The 18300-nt window shown below is 40.1% G+C and overlaps 2 protein-coding genes across 4 annotated transcripts in view; one reads left to right on the top strand and one right to left on the bottom strand.

The window, feature by feature from the left end:
- Nucleotides 1-657: 657 nt before the first annotated feature.
- Nucleotides 658-5511, top strand: UTS2 (urotensin 2). The gene is made up of 4 exons (XM_060029258.1): nucleotides 658-760; nucleotides 3001-3108; nucleotides 4208-4249; nucleotides 5390-5511. Exons 1-4 carry the CDS (start codon nucleotides 658-660, stop codon nucleotides 5509-5511), a joined length of 375 nt encoding a protein of 124 aa, XP_059885241.1.
- Nucleotides 5512-7848: 2337 nt separating this feature from the next.
- The window catches only part of PER3 (period circadian regulator 3), a 64198-nt gene continuing 53746 nt past the window's right edge, over nucleotides 7849-18300 (bottom strand). For all 3 annotated transcript variants that reach the window (XM_060013544.2, XM_060013551.2, XM_060013559.1), the window contains 3 exons: nucleotides 12888-13071; nucleotides 12163-12313; nucleotides 7849-10956 (listed from right to left, as the gene is read on the bottom strand). In XM_060013544.2, coding sequence (XP_059869527.1) covers nucleotides 10870-10956; nucleotides 12163-12313; nucleotides 12888-13071 — 422 coding nt within the window. In that variant the 3' untranslated portion in view covers nucleotides 7849-10869. The remainder of the gene's footprint in view (nucleotides 10957-12162; nucleotides 12314-12887; nucleotides 13072-18300) is intronic.

Here is an 18300-nt window from a genome sequence, read left to right as displayed (position 1 = left end):
TGTACACACCTTGCCTCGAGCCTGAATGTTCGCTGTGCATTTAACTTATCTTCACTTTTTAAAAACAAATAACTGGTTTTGAGTTTTATTCCACACATTGTCATTCTTCAGGCATGGCAGCCCCAAAACAATATGACAATTCATCTATTCATTCACAAAAGATTAAAGAAAAGGAAAGCAACACATTTCTTGCCGTGCTCCACAATACTTCTGCTGGGTAGGACTCATAAATCCATGTCTCTGCCTTGGCCACTCCAACTCATGTCTTATCCTTTCTTTAACTCATGATTTATTGCTCTCAGTTACTCCTTTTGCCAGATTTATAAACGTAACTGTTCTTTATTTAATACCTATTTTGTACACTAGGCAACAAGACAGTAAATTTATTGTCTATGAGTTGCTACTTTGAAAAATTACATCAATGCAAAGTGATTGTCTTTCCGCCTTCATAGCCAATAAATTTATTTATTTATTTTTTTGTAGGGGATGATATGAGGTCATAGGATAATATATATAATCGCTGATCACAGAATGAGAAGGAACAAGTTGCAGGCAAATGCTCTACCACTGAGCTATATCCCCAAGAAGAAGCAAGTTGAGAGTTCTGACAAACAGAAGCCAGAAGCCGAGAAGGAAGACTTGGGTCTCCTGCCAATCATGTATAAGCTGGTCTCCTGCTGTTTGCTTTTCATAGGATGCTTAAATCCTCTCTGGTCTCTTCCTGTCCTTGACTCCAGGGAAGAGCCCCTGCAGCTCTCAGGTAAAATGATTTCTTTCCCTTATGTCAGTCTTGAAAGAGTCTTCAAGGGTCTTAAATGCAATGTTAGAGATAAGAATGAATATTCTTTCTTAAAGGAGTCTTGTAAAATTAATAGTCCCAGCTATGAAAAGAATTCTGAGGGTCCTTACAACACATCTTAGAGTCAGTAATGGATATGGTTTTTTTTTTCCTTCCTAAAATGTAAAAGTAGAAGGGTAACATTGCTTATTTAATGTCACTTCTATATTTCTAAGTTATTTTGATCAGCTGTTTCTTTTTTTTTTTCAATTTTGAAAATGGCACTAAATTTAAAACATCATTGCTTTTCGTTTCTATTTTAAATGAACTGGATGAATGCAGAATTGGTTGTTCCAATTATAGGGTAAAATATTTTTATTGTATCTTATTTTAAGCTAAAAAGTAATCATCTGACACGTGTTATATGAAACAAAAATGTTTATTAAAAAATAAAGAAGTGACTGGCTGGGGCTAGGGATGACACAGATTTCCAAGTACATTTATGTTTTCCTTTTGATTCATGTTTCATTCAGTTCAATTCTAAGTTGAATTCTCTTAAAGTGTATCAGTCAAGCAGATACTTATTGTGCTGTCAGCTCTTAATTTAGTTTAAGAAACGAAAAGGTTGGTGCTTGGGTATTAGGTTCATAAGCATTTTAACTTGTCTTTAATTGTGGTACTTTAGACATTTTTTTTTAATAAAGGAAAAAATCTCTTCTAAGCCATTGATTTTATAATTTCTACTCTCTAAAGTTTCTCTCAAGCAGCTTTCTGATAATTGTCAAGCTCTAATTCATGCACTATCAGTCAACTTCCACAGTCACTGAACTCATAAGTGGCAGTCATCTTAATGGCTAAATCGGGCATTAACTTTATTGAATCTCTGCTATTTAAAATAAGGAACAGTGAAAAGCATAAGATGAAACCAAGAATGAACATTCAGATATTACTGTCATCCTCAAAAAATTACATATCATGATTATGATTTTTCCAAACTTAGATGAGTATAGTATCTCACTTAAATTTTTTTTTTTTGGCGGTACGCGGGCCTCTCACTGCTGTGTTCTCTCCCGTTGCGGAGCACAGGCTCCGGACGCACAGGCTCAGCGGCCATGGCTCATGGGCCCAGCCACTCAGCGGCATGTGGGATCTTCCCGGACCGGGGCACAAACCCGCGTCCTCTGCATCAGCAGGCGGACTCTCAACCACTGCGCCACCAGGGAAGCCCCTCACTTAAATTCTTAACAAGTGGCAGCTTTACATTAGAGTTTTTGCCTGAAATTTTTTCCCACTTATTTGTTTCTCCATAAATGATCCTTCATGACATAAACATTGATGTGTGGCCAAATTTTATAGATTTCTCATTAATATTCTTCAGAAGTACTGTGAATGTGCCCAGAAGCCTCCACAACGGCTTGCTCTTTGCTTTCCAATCAAGGTCGTAGCTGAGGATTTGGAAGCCTTAGTGAAGCAAGTGGATAGTACAGGACTCCCCAGAGGCTCCATCTCCCCACTGCAGCACCTGGCCAAGATTGCTCTGCCAGGGCCCAGAGTCTGCTCACCAGACCTCACACTCACTTCCCACACACCGTGCACACACTTACCATGCATCTTCTATGCCACTAAGCTGACCAAATTTCACCCTGAAATTGTTGCTATCAACTTCTTTAAAGAGTATTTTAAAGCTGACTCTTTCCTGACAATTGTGCCTAAGTCTTGGAGGCCAGGCAGGTAAGAGGTGATGCCATCCTATTTGCTTTACAGGAAGAACCTTAACAATCCTGTCTTTTAGAAAACCACTCCTTCATTTTTCCTTTCACTCCAATTTCACCACCCATATGTCTAAAAGCAAAAGGCAAAAGGCAGCAGTAGGTAAATAGAAATGAGGAAGAATCACTTTGTAAGTGGAAGTGCTTTTTCACTGACCCTATGGCTCAGCCCTACCCTCTTATTCAAGGCAGTGAACGGCCTGGCAAGGCCACACGGGCAGGAGGAGTCAGAATGAGAGTCACACGCTTGATTTCCTGTTCTGCCGGCTTGTGAACTGGACTGTAGCATTTCTACTTCTCGGTTAAAATACTACTGGCGACAAACCCGGAATTTAGTATTTGAAGTTTTTCTAGTATTATCTCCTTGTCCCTGGTACCCCCGAAAAGGCAATAAGGAGCAGAAGTGATTGAAGAATCAGCTGAGTTGCTAATATCTATTTCTACTCTGTGTAGCACCTGAAGATGTCGAATCAACTTTGGATGAGCTGGAAAGAGCTTCCCTTCTGCAGATGCTGCCAGAGATGTCAGGTGCAGAGACAGGAGATGGTCTTAGGAAAGCAGGTAAAATGATTCTTGTGATTTTACTTGATTTTGTTTTATTTTATTTTATTTTTTTGCGGTACACGGGCCTCTCACTGCTGTGGCCTCGCCCGTTGCGGAACACAGGCTCCGGACGCGCAGGCTCGGCGGCCATGGCTCACGGGCCCAGCCGCTCCGCGGCATGTGGGATCTTCCCGGACCGGGGCACGAACCCGCGTCCCTGCATCGGCCGGCGGACTCCCAACCGCTGCGCCACCAGGGAAGCCCCCAGCCCGTCTGATTTTTTTGCCACTGAATTTACTCCCTGTGCTCATGAATCAGATGAGGTAAAATCCTATTTTGGAATATAAAGATCAGCTATATAAAATGAGTTAGTTACCCAACGCTCTCCCCTCTGGGCATAAAGACTTCCTCTGACATCTTCTGTTTTCTTTTTCTCAGCAACTCCTTCCAAGCATCCTGCTCTGCTTGGTCCCTCAGTATATCTGTTCTCTGTATGGACTTTTATTTTGGGGGGAAGGAGGGTATTATCCCAGTTTTCAATAAGTGAAATTTACAATCCTGGTTTCCCACTTACTCAAGTCTTAAGCCAATTACTTAATCTATCTGTACCTCAGTTTCTTAAACCAGTAAACGGAATGATAAAAATGCCCATCTCATGGGGTTATTGTGAAGTTCAGTCAATGAGAAAATGCAAGTAAAATGTTCAGCACAGTGGCACAGAAAGTAATCCATGACATGGCAGCTTTCACTATTTTCTCTGTCACTGTATTCCTCCCAGCACTGATAGAAATGCTCAGGACATTCTGGAAACAAAATGGAGTCTTTTAATAGACCTTGTTTAGTAGAAAGAATTTCACTTGTTATAAAATATTTTTGATAAACTACTGAACTGCTAACTCAGGAAAATGCAGTGCCCTTTGTGAATTCCGGAAGCGAGAAAGAACCAGGTGCCTGCCTATCTTCCTTCAAGTAAATATCACTGTGGTGTGAAAAAAAGGAAAATCAGAAACTAGACGTGATTGAGGAATATTCTATTTTGTGCGTTTTAAATATAAGACAAGTGTAAAATGGAAATAACAGATCTGATGATGAATGGTTTCAAAATACTGTTTTCCAGATCTCGGTACCAACATTTTTTACCCAAGAGGAAGTGTGAGAAAGGTAAGTATCATGTGGAAGCTTGTGAGAAATGCAGACTCTCAGCCCCCACCCCCCAGCACCTACTGAATCAAAAGCTGCATCTTACCAAGATTCCCCAGGTGATCCTTATGCACATTAAATAAAGTATGACAAGCACGGCCATATGATGTCTAAATAGAAGAAAGACACGGTCCAAACCCTGAGATGTCGTATGTGTGACAGAGCAGAATATGAAGGAAATCGTTTTGGGTGCAGAAGACAGACTGTGATTGGGATTGATGAATGATAATATTAAATGGTTAGAAATGGTGCACAGTTAATGGAGGACCTTAAACACTACAAGAAAAATCTGTATTTCATCATTATCAACCCCTCAAACTCTAAATTAGTGTCTCCTAAAGGGCTTTCCAGGTATACCAGTCCCACGAGCCAGCCTACAGTGACACCCCGGGTTCTGGCCCCTCTCCCGTCCTGGTAATATCTTTATGTACATTATTAGCATGTTAAAGCCTCCAGGAAATGAGATAAGCGTATTTAATTTTAACCAAGCATTTCCCAAATATTTTGACTGGAGACACCTGTTTTTGGTGTAGCACCCATTACCATCCTTATAAAAATATACTCTGGAATCCGTCAATTCTGAAGATGGCATACACCCCCTGAGGCCCCAGGGCAGGTAACCCATCCAGAAGGGGACGGGGATGGCTTCTACATTAAACGTTATCATTCAGATGTTTATATTGTTCCGAATAGAAGGGTTATGATGAAAGACTCTAAAATCATAAAGGTGATTAGCATGTGCTCATGAAATCCCAGAAAAAAAAAAGTAAGGGTCCATGCTTAAAGAAGTTAATTTCAAGGCAAATAAAAGGCCTACTTTACAGGGAAGACAGTAAATGGATAGAACATGTTACTGACAGATTTAAATAGAAATAGGTCAGTGAGGGTTTAGGAAAATTCACGGGAATCACAGGGCTAAACAGACTGGATGGACCACAGGTAGGGCACAAGGAGACCTTCCAGAGCCTACATGCTGGGCGCTCACCACAATTCTATTCCATAAAACAGCAAGAAAACACTTTTTAAAGGAACTAAGGTTCCTATTTGTGTGTGTAGGACTCAATTCATTGATAACCTGTTTTTTTATTTGGATTGTTTTAATTTCAGGCTTTCTCAGGACAAGATCCTAACATTTTACTGAGTCATCTTTTAGCCAGAATCAGGAAGCCATACAAGAAACGTGGAACTCCCTCTGAATGCTTCTGGAAATACTGTGTCTGAAGTGACATGAACATCTACTAGGCAATTCAAAACCAACCATCTTAGAAAAAGTCAAATAAAAACGCTTGATTTGAAAGCAGTATAGATGAAAAACTAGGCAAGCTATACCCTGTTCATTATTATTTGGAAAATAAATCCTCTATGTTTTACAAATATCATGAGTGTTTCTTTTACTTATAAACATATCCTGAAAATCTATCCTTCAATTTATCTTTAAAGAATTATCTAAAAGTTTAAAAGTCAACAAATAAATGAAAAGAAGCAAATACTAAGAAGAAAAAATCATAAAAGTAAATTTTAGTTAAAACAGTAAAACTACAAATCATTTAACCTACATTATCTTAGCGATGATGTCCTCTCAACCCTTAAAAATAACAACCTGAGTTATTACTTAAAAAAAAAAAAAAATCAGTATCTTAGCTTGGAAAAGCGTCCAAAGTGAAAGATGCCTAAAGCTAAGGGCTGGGAAGTCTGAATTCTTTGTTTTTGAAGGAGGGCGTCCACACACTCCGATCCCCTCTCCCTTAGTTAACCTAAGTACTGAACACTTGAAAACTTTAATCTCTTAACACTGAAGTTTGTTTGATGTCAGTTTCTGTGAGCTCAAGGAGCACAGTACTAGAAAAATACCTTCATAATCTGTTTCTTAGAGAAGAAACTTGAGGTGGGATTTAAGATTGTGGAATGGAAATATAGCCTGGTTTGTTAATTTTTAAAAAGCATGTGTGTGTGTGCACATACTCACTTATCCTCTTAATACATCTATACCATCGTAGCTTATCTACGTATAGAGTATGGAGCTGAGACCCGCGAGCTCCACGCAGCTCCCAGCACGGCCCATGCCCGCGGGAGAGCACTTCTCAAGGGAAACCCAGGCTCCCCTTCTCGGCTCTGTAGCCAATCACACCCCCAACTCAGGAGGAATGAAGGGTCAGGTCTGCACCAAACAGCCACATAATCGGTATTGATCTTGTCAACAACCATCCAAAATCTCTTTAGAGCGCAGGTCTGATAAATCTTCCCTTTCCTTGTCTAAGACATCAAGAACAAATCTGTAGGCAAGTTGTTTCTAGCTTGAAGGATGGACGCGTCATCTCAGGAACATGCTGACATGTGGCTGTGAGGATGCTGTGGCATCGCTCGCTGCTGAACTTCAACTGAATCCAGTTCCCTAACACAGGACTCTGGCCGCACAAGTGCCGGTATGTTTATGACACCAGCAAGCGCTTAGGGTGGACTCCATCGCCGTAGAATCCCAAATCCCTCCCGTTTTGTGATACTAGGGCAGCTGCTCTTACGGCTGGGGCTCTGGCGTCAAGTCATTGCTCCCACCCAGCTGTGAGCCCCCAGCCAGGCCATCCAGCTCTCTCCACCCCCGTGTCCTTCTCTGTAAAATGAGGGCAGCGACGCTGCTTATTCCGTGGTTGTATTAAATGAGATCATTCATGGGCAGCACCGGAACGGTCCCTGCGGGAGGAGTACACGTCCCATCTACACTGAGCGCTCTTCCCTTCTGGGGTTGCTGTTGTTTTAAACGACAGGAGGTGCAGGTGGTTTGAAAGGTGTAACATTTAGCAAGTCCTGTTGGCTTCAGGATTCCGATTCATATTTTAATTCCAAGATTCTGTTGCTGCCAGTTCCACAGTCAGACTTTGTGAAACACAGGTTCACTCTACAGAATCTGAAAGAGTAATCTTGATAACTAAATTTTGTAAATGAGGCATTAAAATTAGTATTAAAGGGACTTCCCTTGTGGCGCAGTGGTTAAGAATCCACCTGCCAACGCAGGGGACATGGGTTCGAGCCCTGGTCCGGGAAGATCCCACATGCCGCGGAGCAACTAAGCCCGTGTACCACAACTACTGAGCCTGCGCTCTAGAGCCCGTGAGCCACAACTACCGAGCCTGTGCTCTAGAGCCCGTGAGCCACAACTACTGAAGCTGCATGCCCAGAGCCCACACTCCGCTACAAGACAAGCCACTGCAATGAGAAGCCTGTGCACTGCAACGATGAGTAGCCCCCACTCACTGCAACTAGAGAAACAAAGACTCAACACAGCCAAAAATAAAAAAATTGGTATTAAAAAACATGTACATTTGCTCAGAACCCAATAAGCTCCTCCCAGTGCTGAAGTGAGGACTAAATGCTATGTTGTCACCGAGCAGGACCTTGGACGCAGAGATGACAGAGACGCAGACACAGAGTGGCCCTAACGTGAGCACCCTGCAGTGTCTCTCAATCTCAGTAAATATTCCTCAATGATATAAAATACACATTCAGGGCAAAGGTTTGTTGATGCAGTGCAAGAAATTTCTCAAGTTTTACATGTATACCGTTTATTGTTCTTGCTTAAAAAAGATACCCGATTAAAATATTCATAACCATCAAAAACAAGTAAATTCACAGTTAATTATAAACTCAGTTAAAAGAAAATTTCCATTTGGATTAAATTTACCTTGTGAGTTATGATGAAGTTGCACTTAATTGTACAACGATTCCGTTCGCACCGCATTCTGTTGTTCATAAATCCTGACCTCTCATCCAAGAAAACACAGCTTTTTGGTAACATTTCTGTAAACACTGAAGCCTAGAGTATACGTTTTTATGACCAATTTCTATAGTTATCGATACAAAAAGTTAATAAACTTGAACAACTGTTTAAACTTGGGGGGAGCCCCCCTGGGGGGCGGCAGCCGCACTGCTGAACCTTGTCTGCTCATCCTCAGCAGTAGAAGCATCATGGTCCAAACTCTAAACATGATAATTCGGCGACTTATCAAAGTATCAAAACTACAAATGGTTTTATAGATCTGCTTACAACAAGCACCAATTTTAAATTGACCCTAAACGTGTAGTAAGGCAAAGAAATAAGCAAATGTCGATAAAACAAACATCCAGGAAGAATCGAAAAGAGGGCTTATATTAGAGAAGGTCAGGTTTAAAAAACATGTTCACAAATGCAGAACAGTCCTCTGATTGCCCCATGTCATTTTTAATTTAAAAAAATTAACAAGGTTATCACTACAGAAGGTCACAGCGATTCTACTGATGGACAATATCCAGGCTGGTTCATTTTTTAAAATTTGATTTTTCACCAAGGGCAAAAATACCACACAACTGGACCAACACAACAAGGGCTTCAGAGATCATTTAACAATCGAGATGGAGCAGAATAGGAGAGTTCTCTATTCATAAGACAGGAATATGGGCATGAACAGCTTAAAGTGAGAAAATTCCAGGAAATGTCACGGGCATCATTTGAAAATGGTTCTGACCCCTGAAGAAAGATTTACCTTCTAGGAAGCTAGAGTTGGCCCCCCATATTCCTGGTGGGGAGAATCGGGGACGGGTGTAGAATCCTGGGCGCGGATCCACGGGTACAGAGGGCTGACTGTACCACCATGTTATAGAAGGGGCTCGAGCATCCATGGATTTTAGCATCTGCGAGGGGGTCCTGGAACCAATCCCCTGCAGATTCGAGAGCCGTCTGTTCCACTTTAGAAAGTAAATCTAAGCTACGAGGCTTGAGAATCAGAGTCCAGCAGCATTGTGGATAGAAAGGTTGATTCTCATAATTAGGAGCAGGATGCATTTTATAAAAAACTATGAAACTTGAAAGGAAGAAGCATTTTCCTAAAACAAAAAAAACAACAAAAAAACACAACAGCAACAAAAGAAAAGTAAGTTAGTTTGTTGCATGTTATTTAAAAGAGAAAAGGTTATTCCAGCCTTCATTTTCTTCTATTCCTGTTTCTGATCTACATGGGTGTGAACTGCACGTCATTCCAAGTTTGAGAAGGAATCATCACTTCTCTAAGAAGAGGGGGCTCCCTTATCATGCAAACAACTCACTTACTTCTTAAAAGACACAACTTCAGCAGGCCCAGGAAGCCCTCATTTGTGGCAGATTCTGCAACCCTCTTGGCTAGGGACCTCCCGTAGGTCCCTTACCCCTATTTAAGGGCAACACTTACCCCTATTTAAGGACAAAAAGAAGGCAGTGCCAATCAGACCTCTGGCAGGGATTGAGAGACATTCTTTTGTGTAAATTGGTTGGAAACAAAGAGTTAACTGTTAGTTTTGATAAGACAACATTTAAACACATACGCATATAAGAACAACATTAACTCTTACATGACTTTAAAAACTTTTTGCAATCATTATTTAAAAATTTCAAAGAGTCAGAAGCTGGTTGAGCTAGAAGCTCTTTTGTTTTAACATTACACATGCAAAAGCTAATTTAAACCCCGCAAAGAATAAGCTCATTGTTAAGCTGATCCATTTTTAACCAAGACTTTGAGAATTTCAGTGGAAGGTAGAAAATCAAAAGGAAAAGCGGCTACAAAAATGAAGGTCAAAATTCAACCCTAAAAGCTAGGAATTTCCGGTACACCAATGGACAATACATTTTCATACTGGTCAATGCTGAAGTGATCTGTGTTGCGTTGTGAGAAAAGTGGAATGTCAGACCCTAACTGTGGAGGGATGTGTCACCGTGCAAAGACCAGGTGAGGGCACTGTATTTATGGACACTGTTAGGAAAGGTACATGGCCCATAGCGGGGATTTCTTGACGTCTCTAACAGGGGGAAATGATTCATGTAACAACAGAACAAAATCAATGAGGCTAAGGTTTGGGGCTCTTTCTAGCTATACTTTGGTTTCTTTAAATAAATTTATTTATTTTATTTACTTTATTTTTGGCTGCACTGGGTCTTCTTGCTGCACGTGGGCTTTCTCTAGTTGTGGCGAGCAGGGGCTACTCTTCGTTGTGGTGCGCGGGCTTCTCATTGCGGTGGCTTCTCTTGTTGCAGAGCACGGGCTCTAGGTGCGTGGGCTTCAGTAGTTGTGGTGCATGGGCTCAGTAGTTGTGGCTCACGGGCTCTAGAGCGCAGGCTCAGTAGTTGTGGCGCACGGTCTTAGTTGCTCCGCGGCATGTGGGATCTTCCCAGACCAGGGATCGAACCTGTGTCCCCTGCATTGGCAGGCAGATTCTTAACCACTGCACCACCAGGGAAGTCCTCTAGCTATGCTTCTAACTGTAATTTATTTGGGGTGACATCTGAAATAAAGTTTGACACATACCTCTTTAGAGGTCATCCAATCTCATTAGAGGACAGCCAAACTAGAAAAAGAGTCTATTTGACAGTTTAAATACATTGGGGAAAAAGACAAGGAAAAGAGTCTATATACAATGTCTGCTTCAGGAAAATGATGTCTGTTAAAAAATCAGGAAGGAAAAAGCTTAATATTCAATGATAACTTCATGGTCATTTAAGACCCGGGGGTTTACAGAGAATCACAAGGAGGTCTAGCTGTCCCACAGGCCTGGAGAGGGAGTACAGGGGCATCTTCAGAGTCACTCAACTGCTGCTTCTGCTGGATCCGGACCACAGGATTCTGCAGCATCACCAGCTGAATCTCCGTTTTCGCAAGTGACACAGCCCTCCAAAAAGGAACAAGAACAGGCAGGTTATTTGATGTGAAGTCACCTGAAAAGTGTTTAAACCAGTAAAATGCCGGCCAAGCAACCTGTGTCTCATTCTCCCACTTATTCACATCTAAGACTATCCATTATAGTTCATCCCTTACTATTAGAAGGGAAATGACAGCAACTGTTTAAATACTTTTGCTTCAATTGTTTCGGGGCTCATTCTTCATATACTCTTCCCACAGAAATTCCTGCTCGGCATGAATCCTAAATCCTAAATCCTAAATCCTCTGGTGTGAATCTTACATCTTGAGATTCAACTCTTTTCAAACATGCACGCATATTTGACATGCAAATCTTATACTCTCCTCCCCAGTCAATCACATATGAAAGCAGGTGTCTTTACTCCTAACTGCCCCGTAACATTCCAACTGGTGGAAGAAAAAAACACTTGGAGCCAGAAAGACCTGTATTCAAAATCTGAAGAACTGAGCCCTTACACAGCTGTCCTTCAGTCTGTGCAGAGGGCTTGGCTCCTGAACCCCCTGAGGATACAAAAATCTGTGGATGCTCAATCCTTATATAGATGACTTGGTACAGTCAGCCCTCTGCACTCGAGGTTTCCGCATCCTTGGATTCAACCAACTACAGATTGAAATTTGAACTGTGGATATAGAGGGCTGAGTGTACAAATTATTTAGTATCTGTAAACCTCACTTTGTTGTTATTGGTAAAGCAGGGATAATAACACCTACCACAGAAGCAATTGTGAAGATTAAGATTTTCAGCGGGATCATGCAATGCACAGTCGGCCCTCTCTGCAGGTTCCACATCCACAGACTCAACCAACCATAGATCAAAAATACTTGGGGAAAAAAATTCCAGAAAGTTCCAAAAAGCAAAACTTAAATTTGCAGTGCACCAGCAACTATTTACATAGAATGTACGTTGAATTTACAACTGTTTAAATAGCATTTACATTGTATTAGGTATTATAAGTAATCTGGAGATGATTTAAGGAATACGGGAGGCCATGCACAGGCTACATGCAAATACTACGCCATTTCACATGAGGGACTCGAGCATCTGCAGATTTTGGTACCGCAGGGGGTCCTGGAACTAGTCCCCTGCAGAAAACGAGGGATGACTGTACACTAAGCGCCCAGAGCACTACCTGGCACAGAAACAGCAACACATGACAGCTGTTATTACTGGGCTTACCTGGATGTCTATTTCCTGAGGGATCGTCTGGCTCTGAATCCAGGAACGCACATTGGCCAGCTCCTCCCTTTGTCCGTGAGAAAACTGCGGCTGCCGCCGCCTCATGCTTTCCAGGTTTTCTAGGTCTTCTTTCAGTACAATTTCTTTAACCCTGAAAACAAACGAACAAACAAACAAAACCTTCACAGTCCTAAATAAGGCACAGGGTCCTTATCTTGTGATCTAAGAACAGCACTTCTTTTTACTTTGTAATATACTTTATATTTCTTGTTAGTATGTGACGTACACATCAGAAATATAACAACTGACTCATTTCCTTGTCAGATTGGTAAAGCTAGGCCTCTTTCTCTTGATGGCGAATACCTGTATAGTGTTTTAATGAGTCATATGGAAGAAACAGATTTCCTTTAGGTCTTTTCTTCTTTTAGAATGAGAGAAAGAAGTCCAGGCTCTAAAAAAAGTTCTCGTCCCTGCGGGCTGTCTTGGAAAGCACTGCCTCTCTTTGTTTTCTTGTCTCAGGACATATAACATATTTATACCGTCACTACCACTACAACCATTGTTTTAAGAAATCATTTGTCTTTTGACTTCAAATGAATGAATTTGAAAATACATTTCTCTAAGGATATGTATAAAAACATTAAAAATCACTTTGTATTAAAAAACACACTTAAGAAACCATAAAACACTTATATAAAGGTGGGTCTTCTAACATGCTTTCTTACCTCTCAGGCACCTGATACGTCATCAGAATGCACTCAGGTGTTTGTTCTATCATTCTCCAGATGGACTCTTCAGCTAAGTTGGGAAATGTTTCTTTTTTCTGTACATCCTGAGACTGCTGCCCATTTTGAAAGATTTCAGAAGAATAATCACTAGTAGCAAAGTTTATACTGCTGCCACTGCTTCCTATCAAAAATCAACAACAAAAAAATTTGAAAATACCTGTCAGGGGCTGATTTGCCAAACTGGCCCTCATTCTCCAAAGACTTTGGCAACTAGCTGGTAGGGTCCTTCACCACCCAGCGCAGCCATCATCCCAGGTCACCTCAGCCTTCCAGTTCCTTGATCTTCCCAAGATCTCCTTCTCAGTCTTCCTGAACTAGCCTCCTCCCAAGGCCATTCCTTGTTTGTTCTCATCACCCACAACTGCTCCATCTCCAGCTCCGTCTCCAAAATCACCAACCTCTCAGCTTCAATTTCTTGTTTCCTTGTTCTACTCTTCCAACTACAAATTTGGAACCGTGCCTTAGCCATTCTGCTTAGAGCCCAAAGCCCATCATTCATTCAGTAGCACTCTGCAAGATCTGAGACTTCTTTTTCCCTTTAATTTTCCACAACTATCAAAATGTAACTCTGATAAAGCCACTTATCAATTCTGTTCTTATCTAAGCCCAAGTAGCCAAAGGCACAGAGAAAGTCACATATAACAGGGTGCATTGGTTCTACAGTAAATTCATCACCACCAGAGGATCATCACAAAGCCTGTAATCCTGGTACAGCTCTGTGGTCAGCACACTAGTCTATCCCCAGCAGGATTATCTTCCACTCCTCTATTTCCTCCCTCACTCTCACCTAGTTTTTAAGAAAAAAAAAGGAAGCCACTGGAAAGGAAATTCATCCTCCTGATACCAAACATAAACGTACTCCTATCTACATTCTCTCCTCACCACAGAGGAGAGAATGTTCCTGAATGTTCTCTGTTACCAGAGAGAAGCCGTCCATCCATCCCAAGGCCCAGCGCTTTATGGCTCTTATGGGGCCTCATGGATCATTCCTTTCCTATCTTGCCTGGGACCCTTCAAGGTCCTTCTCATTGACTTTGGAACAATTAAAACAAAACAAAGTACCTCTCTAATTTTTTAAAAAAGGGTATGGGTAAACATAAAAGACATTTTTCCTCATTAGAAAAATCTCATTAAGAGGTAACTGTTTAAGGCAAAAACAGTAAAACTTCTATTGTGGGGTTTATAATACATGGTGAAGTAAAGTGTATGACAGAAATGGCAAAAAAGAGGGAAAATGGAAGTACTCTGTGTTAAGGTTCTTAGACATAAAGTGATAGAATAGGTATAATATGTGAAGGTAAACTGGGATAAGTAAAAGATGCATGTGTAAATCCTAGAGCAATGACTAAAAAAAAAAAGGAAAAAAGGAAAAAAAAATAAAAGAATAGCTGGGAGGCCAATAATGGAGAGAAAATGGAATCATTAAAAATACACAATTGGGCTTCCCTGGTGGCGCAGTGGTTGAGAGTCTGCCTGCCGATGCAGGGGACACAGGTTCGTGCCCCGATCCGGGAAGATCCCACATGCCGCAGAGCGGCTGGGCCCATGAGCCATGGCTGCTGAGCCTGCACATCCGGAGCCTGTGTTCCACAACAGGAGAGGCCACAACAGTGAGAGGCCCGCGTACCACCAAAAAAAAAAAAAAAAAAAAAAACACAATTAACCCAAAAGGAGGAGGGGAAGAGAAAAAAGGAAGAACGAGCAAATGAGACAAACATAAAACAAGTAGCAAGATGGAAGATTTAATTTAAACCTGATCATATCAATAATCATATTAAATGTAAATGGTCTAAGTACTCCAATTAAAAGTCAGAGACTGTCACATAGATAAAGAAGCAATACCCAACCATACACTGGTTACCAGAAATCAACTTTAAATATAAAGACACAGATAAAAGTAAAAAGATGGAAAAAAATATTCCATGTAAACACTATCAAAATAAAGCTGGAGGAGCTACACTGATATCAGACAAAGTGGACATCAAGAAAGGTACATTTCATAATAGAGAATCCAATTCATCAAAAGCACATAATCTTAAATGTGTATGCAACTAATAAAAGAGTTTCAAAATACATGAAGCAAAAACTGATTGAACAGCAAGAAAAAAATAGACAAATTCACAATTATAAGTGGACATGTTGACAGCCTTATCTTAATAAATGAGAAAACAAGTAGATAGAAAATCAGTTAGGATGTAGAAGGCTGAATCAACATTATCAGCCAACTTGACCAAATTTACATTTACAGAAGAATGCTACTCAACAACTGCAGAACACACATTCTTTCCAAGTGCATATGAAACATTTATCAAGACAGACCGAATTCTGGACTATTAAACAAGCCTCAGTAAATTAAAAAAAATACAAAGAATGCTGTCTGACTGCAATTAAGTTAGAAACCAATAAAATACCTGGAAAATCCCCAAGTATTAGGAAATAAATACATGTCTAATAACCCATGGTCAAAGAAGAAAACATAAGGGAAATTATAAAATATTTTGTACTGAATGAAAATGAAAACACTCATACAAAAATTTGAGGGATGCAGCTAAAGATGTGCTTAGAGGGAAATATAAAACGTTAAATGTTTATATTAGGAGGGGAAAAAAGGGTCTCAAATCAATGCTCTAAGCTTCCACCTTAAGAAATTAGAAAAAGAGTGAATAAAATCCAAAGTAAACACATGAAATAATAAAGATTAGAGCAGAAATCAATAAAATACAAGACCAAAAAAATAGCAAATAAACCCAACGAGATCAAAAGTTGCTTCCTTGAAAAGTTAATAAAAGTGGTAAACATAGAGCCAGAATGATAAGGAAAAAGTAATAATATCAGCAAATAGAGAGGAGACATTAGTATAAATTCTAAAGACATTAAAAGGATAGGGACTATTATAAATAACTTTATGCCAATAAATTCAACAACTTAGATGAAATGGACAATGGATCTCTATCATCTTAATGATACAAATTACCAAAGATCATTCTTTGGAAGAAATAGATAACCTGAGTCTATTAACCATATCTATTAAAAAAAATCAAATTTGTTTTTAAAAACCCTTTCATAAAGAAAACTTCAGGCCCAGATAGCTTCACTGGTGAATTCTACCAACCATACTAAGGAAGATATAATATCAACTCAATACAAACTCTTCCAGAAAATAGAAGAGGAGGGAACAGTGCCCAACTCATTTCTTTTGTTAGGCCAGTATTATCCTGATACCAAAACCAGATAAAGACATCATAAGAAAAGAAGACAATGGACCAATATTTCTCATAATAGGTGCAAGAATCCTTAAAATATTAGGATATAGAATCCGGTAATATATAAAAAGGATAAAATAGCATGACCAAATACAAGATTAATTTAATATTTGAAAATTAGTTAATGTAATTCACCATATTAACAGAACAAGGGAGAAAAACCATATGGTTAATCTCAGTAGAGGCAGAAGGGCTTCCCTGGTGGCAGGGGTTAAGAATTCACCTGCCAAGGCAGGGGACACAGGTTCGAGCCCTGATCTGGGAAGATCCCACATGCCACAGAGCAACTAAGCCCGTGTGCCACAACTACTGAGCCTGAGCTCTAAAGCCCGCGAGTCACAACTACTGAGCCCACGTGCCACAACTACTGAAGCCCTCGTGCCTAGAGCCCATGCTCCACAAGAAGAGAAGCCACCCTAATGAGAAGCCCGCGCACTGCAACGAAGAGTAGCCCCTGCTCACCACAACTAAAGAAAGCCACGTGCAGCAACGAAGACCCAATGCAGCCAAAAATAAATACATTGATTTTAAAAAATAGATGCAGAAAAAGCATCTCTGTAAATCTGCAGCAGAAAGGAACTTCCTCAATCTTGCTGAAGGCCATTTAAGGAAAACATACATTTAACATCATACTTACTGAAACTGTGACAGATTTCCCCCTAAGACGATGAACAAGGCAAGAATGTCTGTCTAACCACTTCTATTCAATACAGTAAGTCCCCTACATACGAACGAGTTCCGTTCTGAAAGCACATTCCTAAGTCCAATTTGTTTGTAAGTCCAACAAAGTTAGCGAGGTACCCAACTAACAAAATCGGCTATATAGTACTGTGCTGTAATAGGTTTATAATACTTTCACACAAATAATGCATAAAAAACAAACACAAAAAATAAAGAAAACATTTTTAATCTTCCAGTACAGTCCCTTGAAAAGTACAGTAGTCCAGTGCAACAGCTGGCATACAGGGGCTGCCATCGAGTGAACAGGCAAGAAGAGCTACTGACTGAAGGAGGGAGAGGAGGTGGGAGATGGTAGTAGAGCTGAAGGGCCGTCAGCAGTAGGAGACGGAGGGCAAGCTACAATGTCACTCATGCCTGATGCTGACGGAACGCACGTTCCCACTTTGAAAATTCGCAACCTGAAGGTTCATATGTAGGGGCCTTACTGTACTATATTGGGGGTCCTAGCCAGTCCAAGAAGGAAAGACAAATAAATTAAGGTATACAGATCAGAAAAGAAAAAGTAAAACTATGGCAAGTTTTGAGAATACAAGTGCGAAACACAAAATTTGATTGGCTTTCTATATGCTAACAACAAGCAATTGGAAATTGAAATTTTAAAATGCTATTTACAATAGCATCAAAATTATGAAATCCTTAGTGATAAATTTAGCAAAGTAAGTGTAACCTGTACACTGAAAACTACAAAACATTGCTGAGAAAAATTAAAGACCTACATAAATAAACAGATCATACTCGTGGATCAGAGGACTCAATACTGTTAGGATAATAATTCCTCCCACATTGGTCAGTAGATTCAACATGATGTCAATCAAAATCCCAGCAGGCTTTTGTGTAGGAATTAAGAAACCGATTCTACAACTTATTTATTTTTAAATCTTTTTTTTTTATCGAGGTAGCATTGGTTTATGACATTTGTAAGTTTCATGTGTACATTGTTATTTCTACTTCTGTATACACTACAGCGTGCTCATCACCAAAAATGTAGATTCCATTACCATACATTTGACCTCCTTTACCCACTTAGCATCCCCCTTTCCCTCTGGTAACCACTATTCTGTTCTCTGTACCTACAGAGTATTTGTTTTTGTGTTTTTCTTCATTTTTTCGGTCTGTTTGTTTTTTATATTCTACACATGAGTGAAATCATACAGTATTTGTCTTTCTCCTCTGCTTTATTTCACCTAGCATAATACGCTCGCAGTCCATCCATCTTGTTGCAAATGGCAAGGTTTCCTCTTTTTTATGGCTTAATAGTACTCCATTGTGTGTACTGTATATAGATGTATTTTAAAATTTAAAAAATGTTTAATATACATCACTTCTTTATTCATTCATCCATTGAT

This window comes from Delphinus delphis, chromosome 1 (genome assembly GCF_949987515.2).
Source record: "Delphinus delphis chromosome 1, mDelDel1.2, whole genome shotgun sequence".
NCBI lineage: Eukaryota > Metazoa > Chordata > Mammalia > Artiodactyla > Delphinidae > Delphinus > Delphinus delphis.
This window is presented reverse-complemented; position numbering and strand designations above follow the sequence as displayed.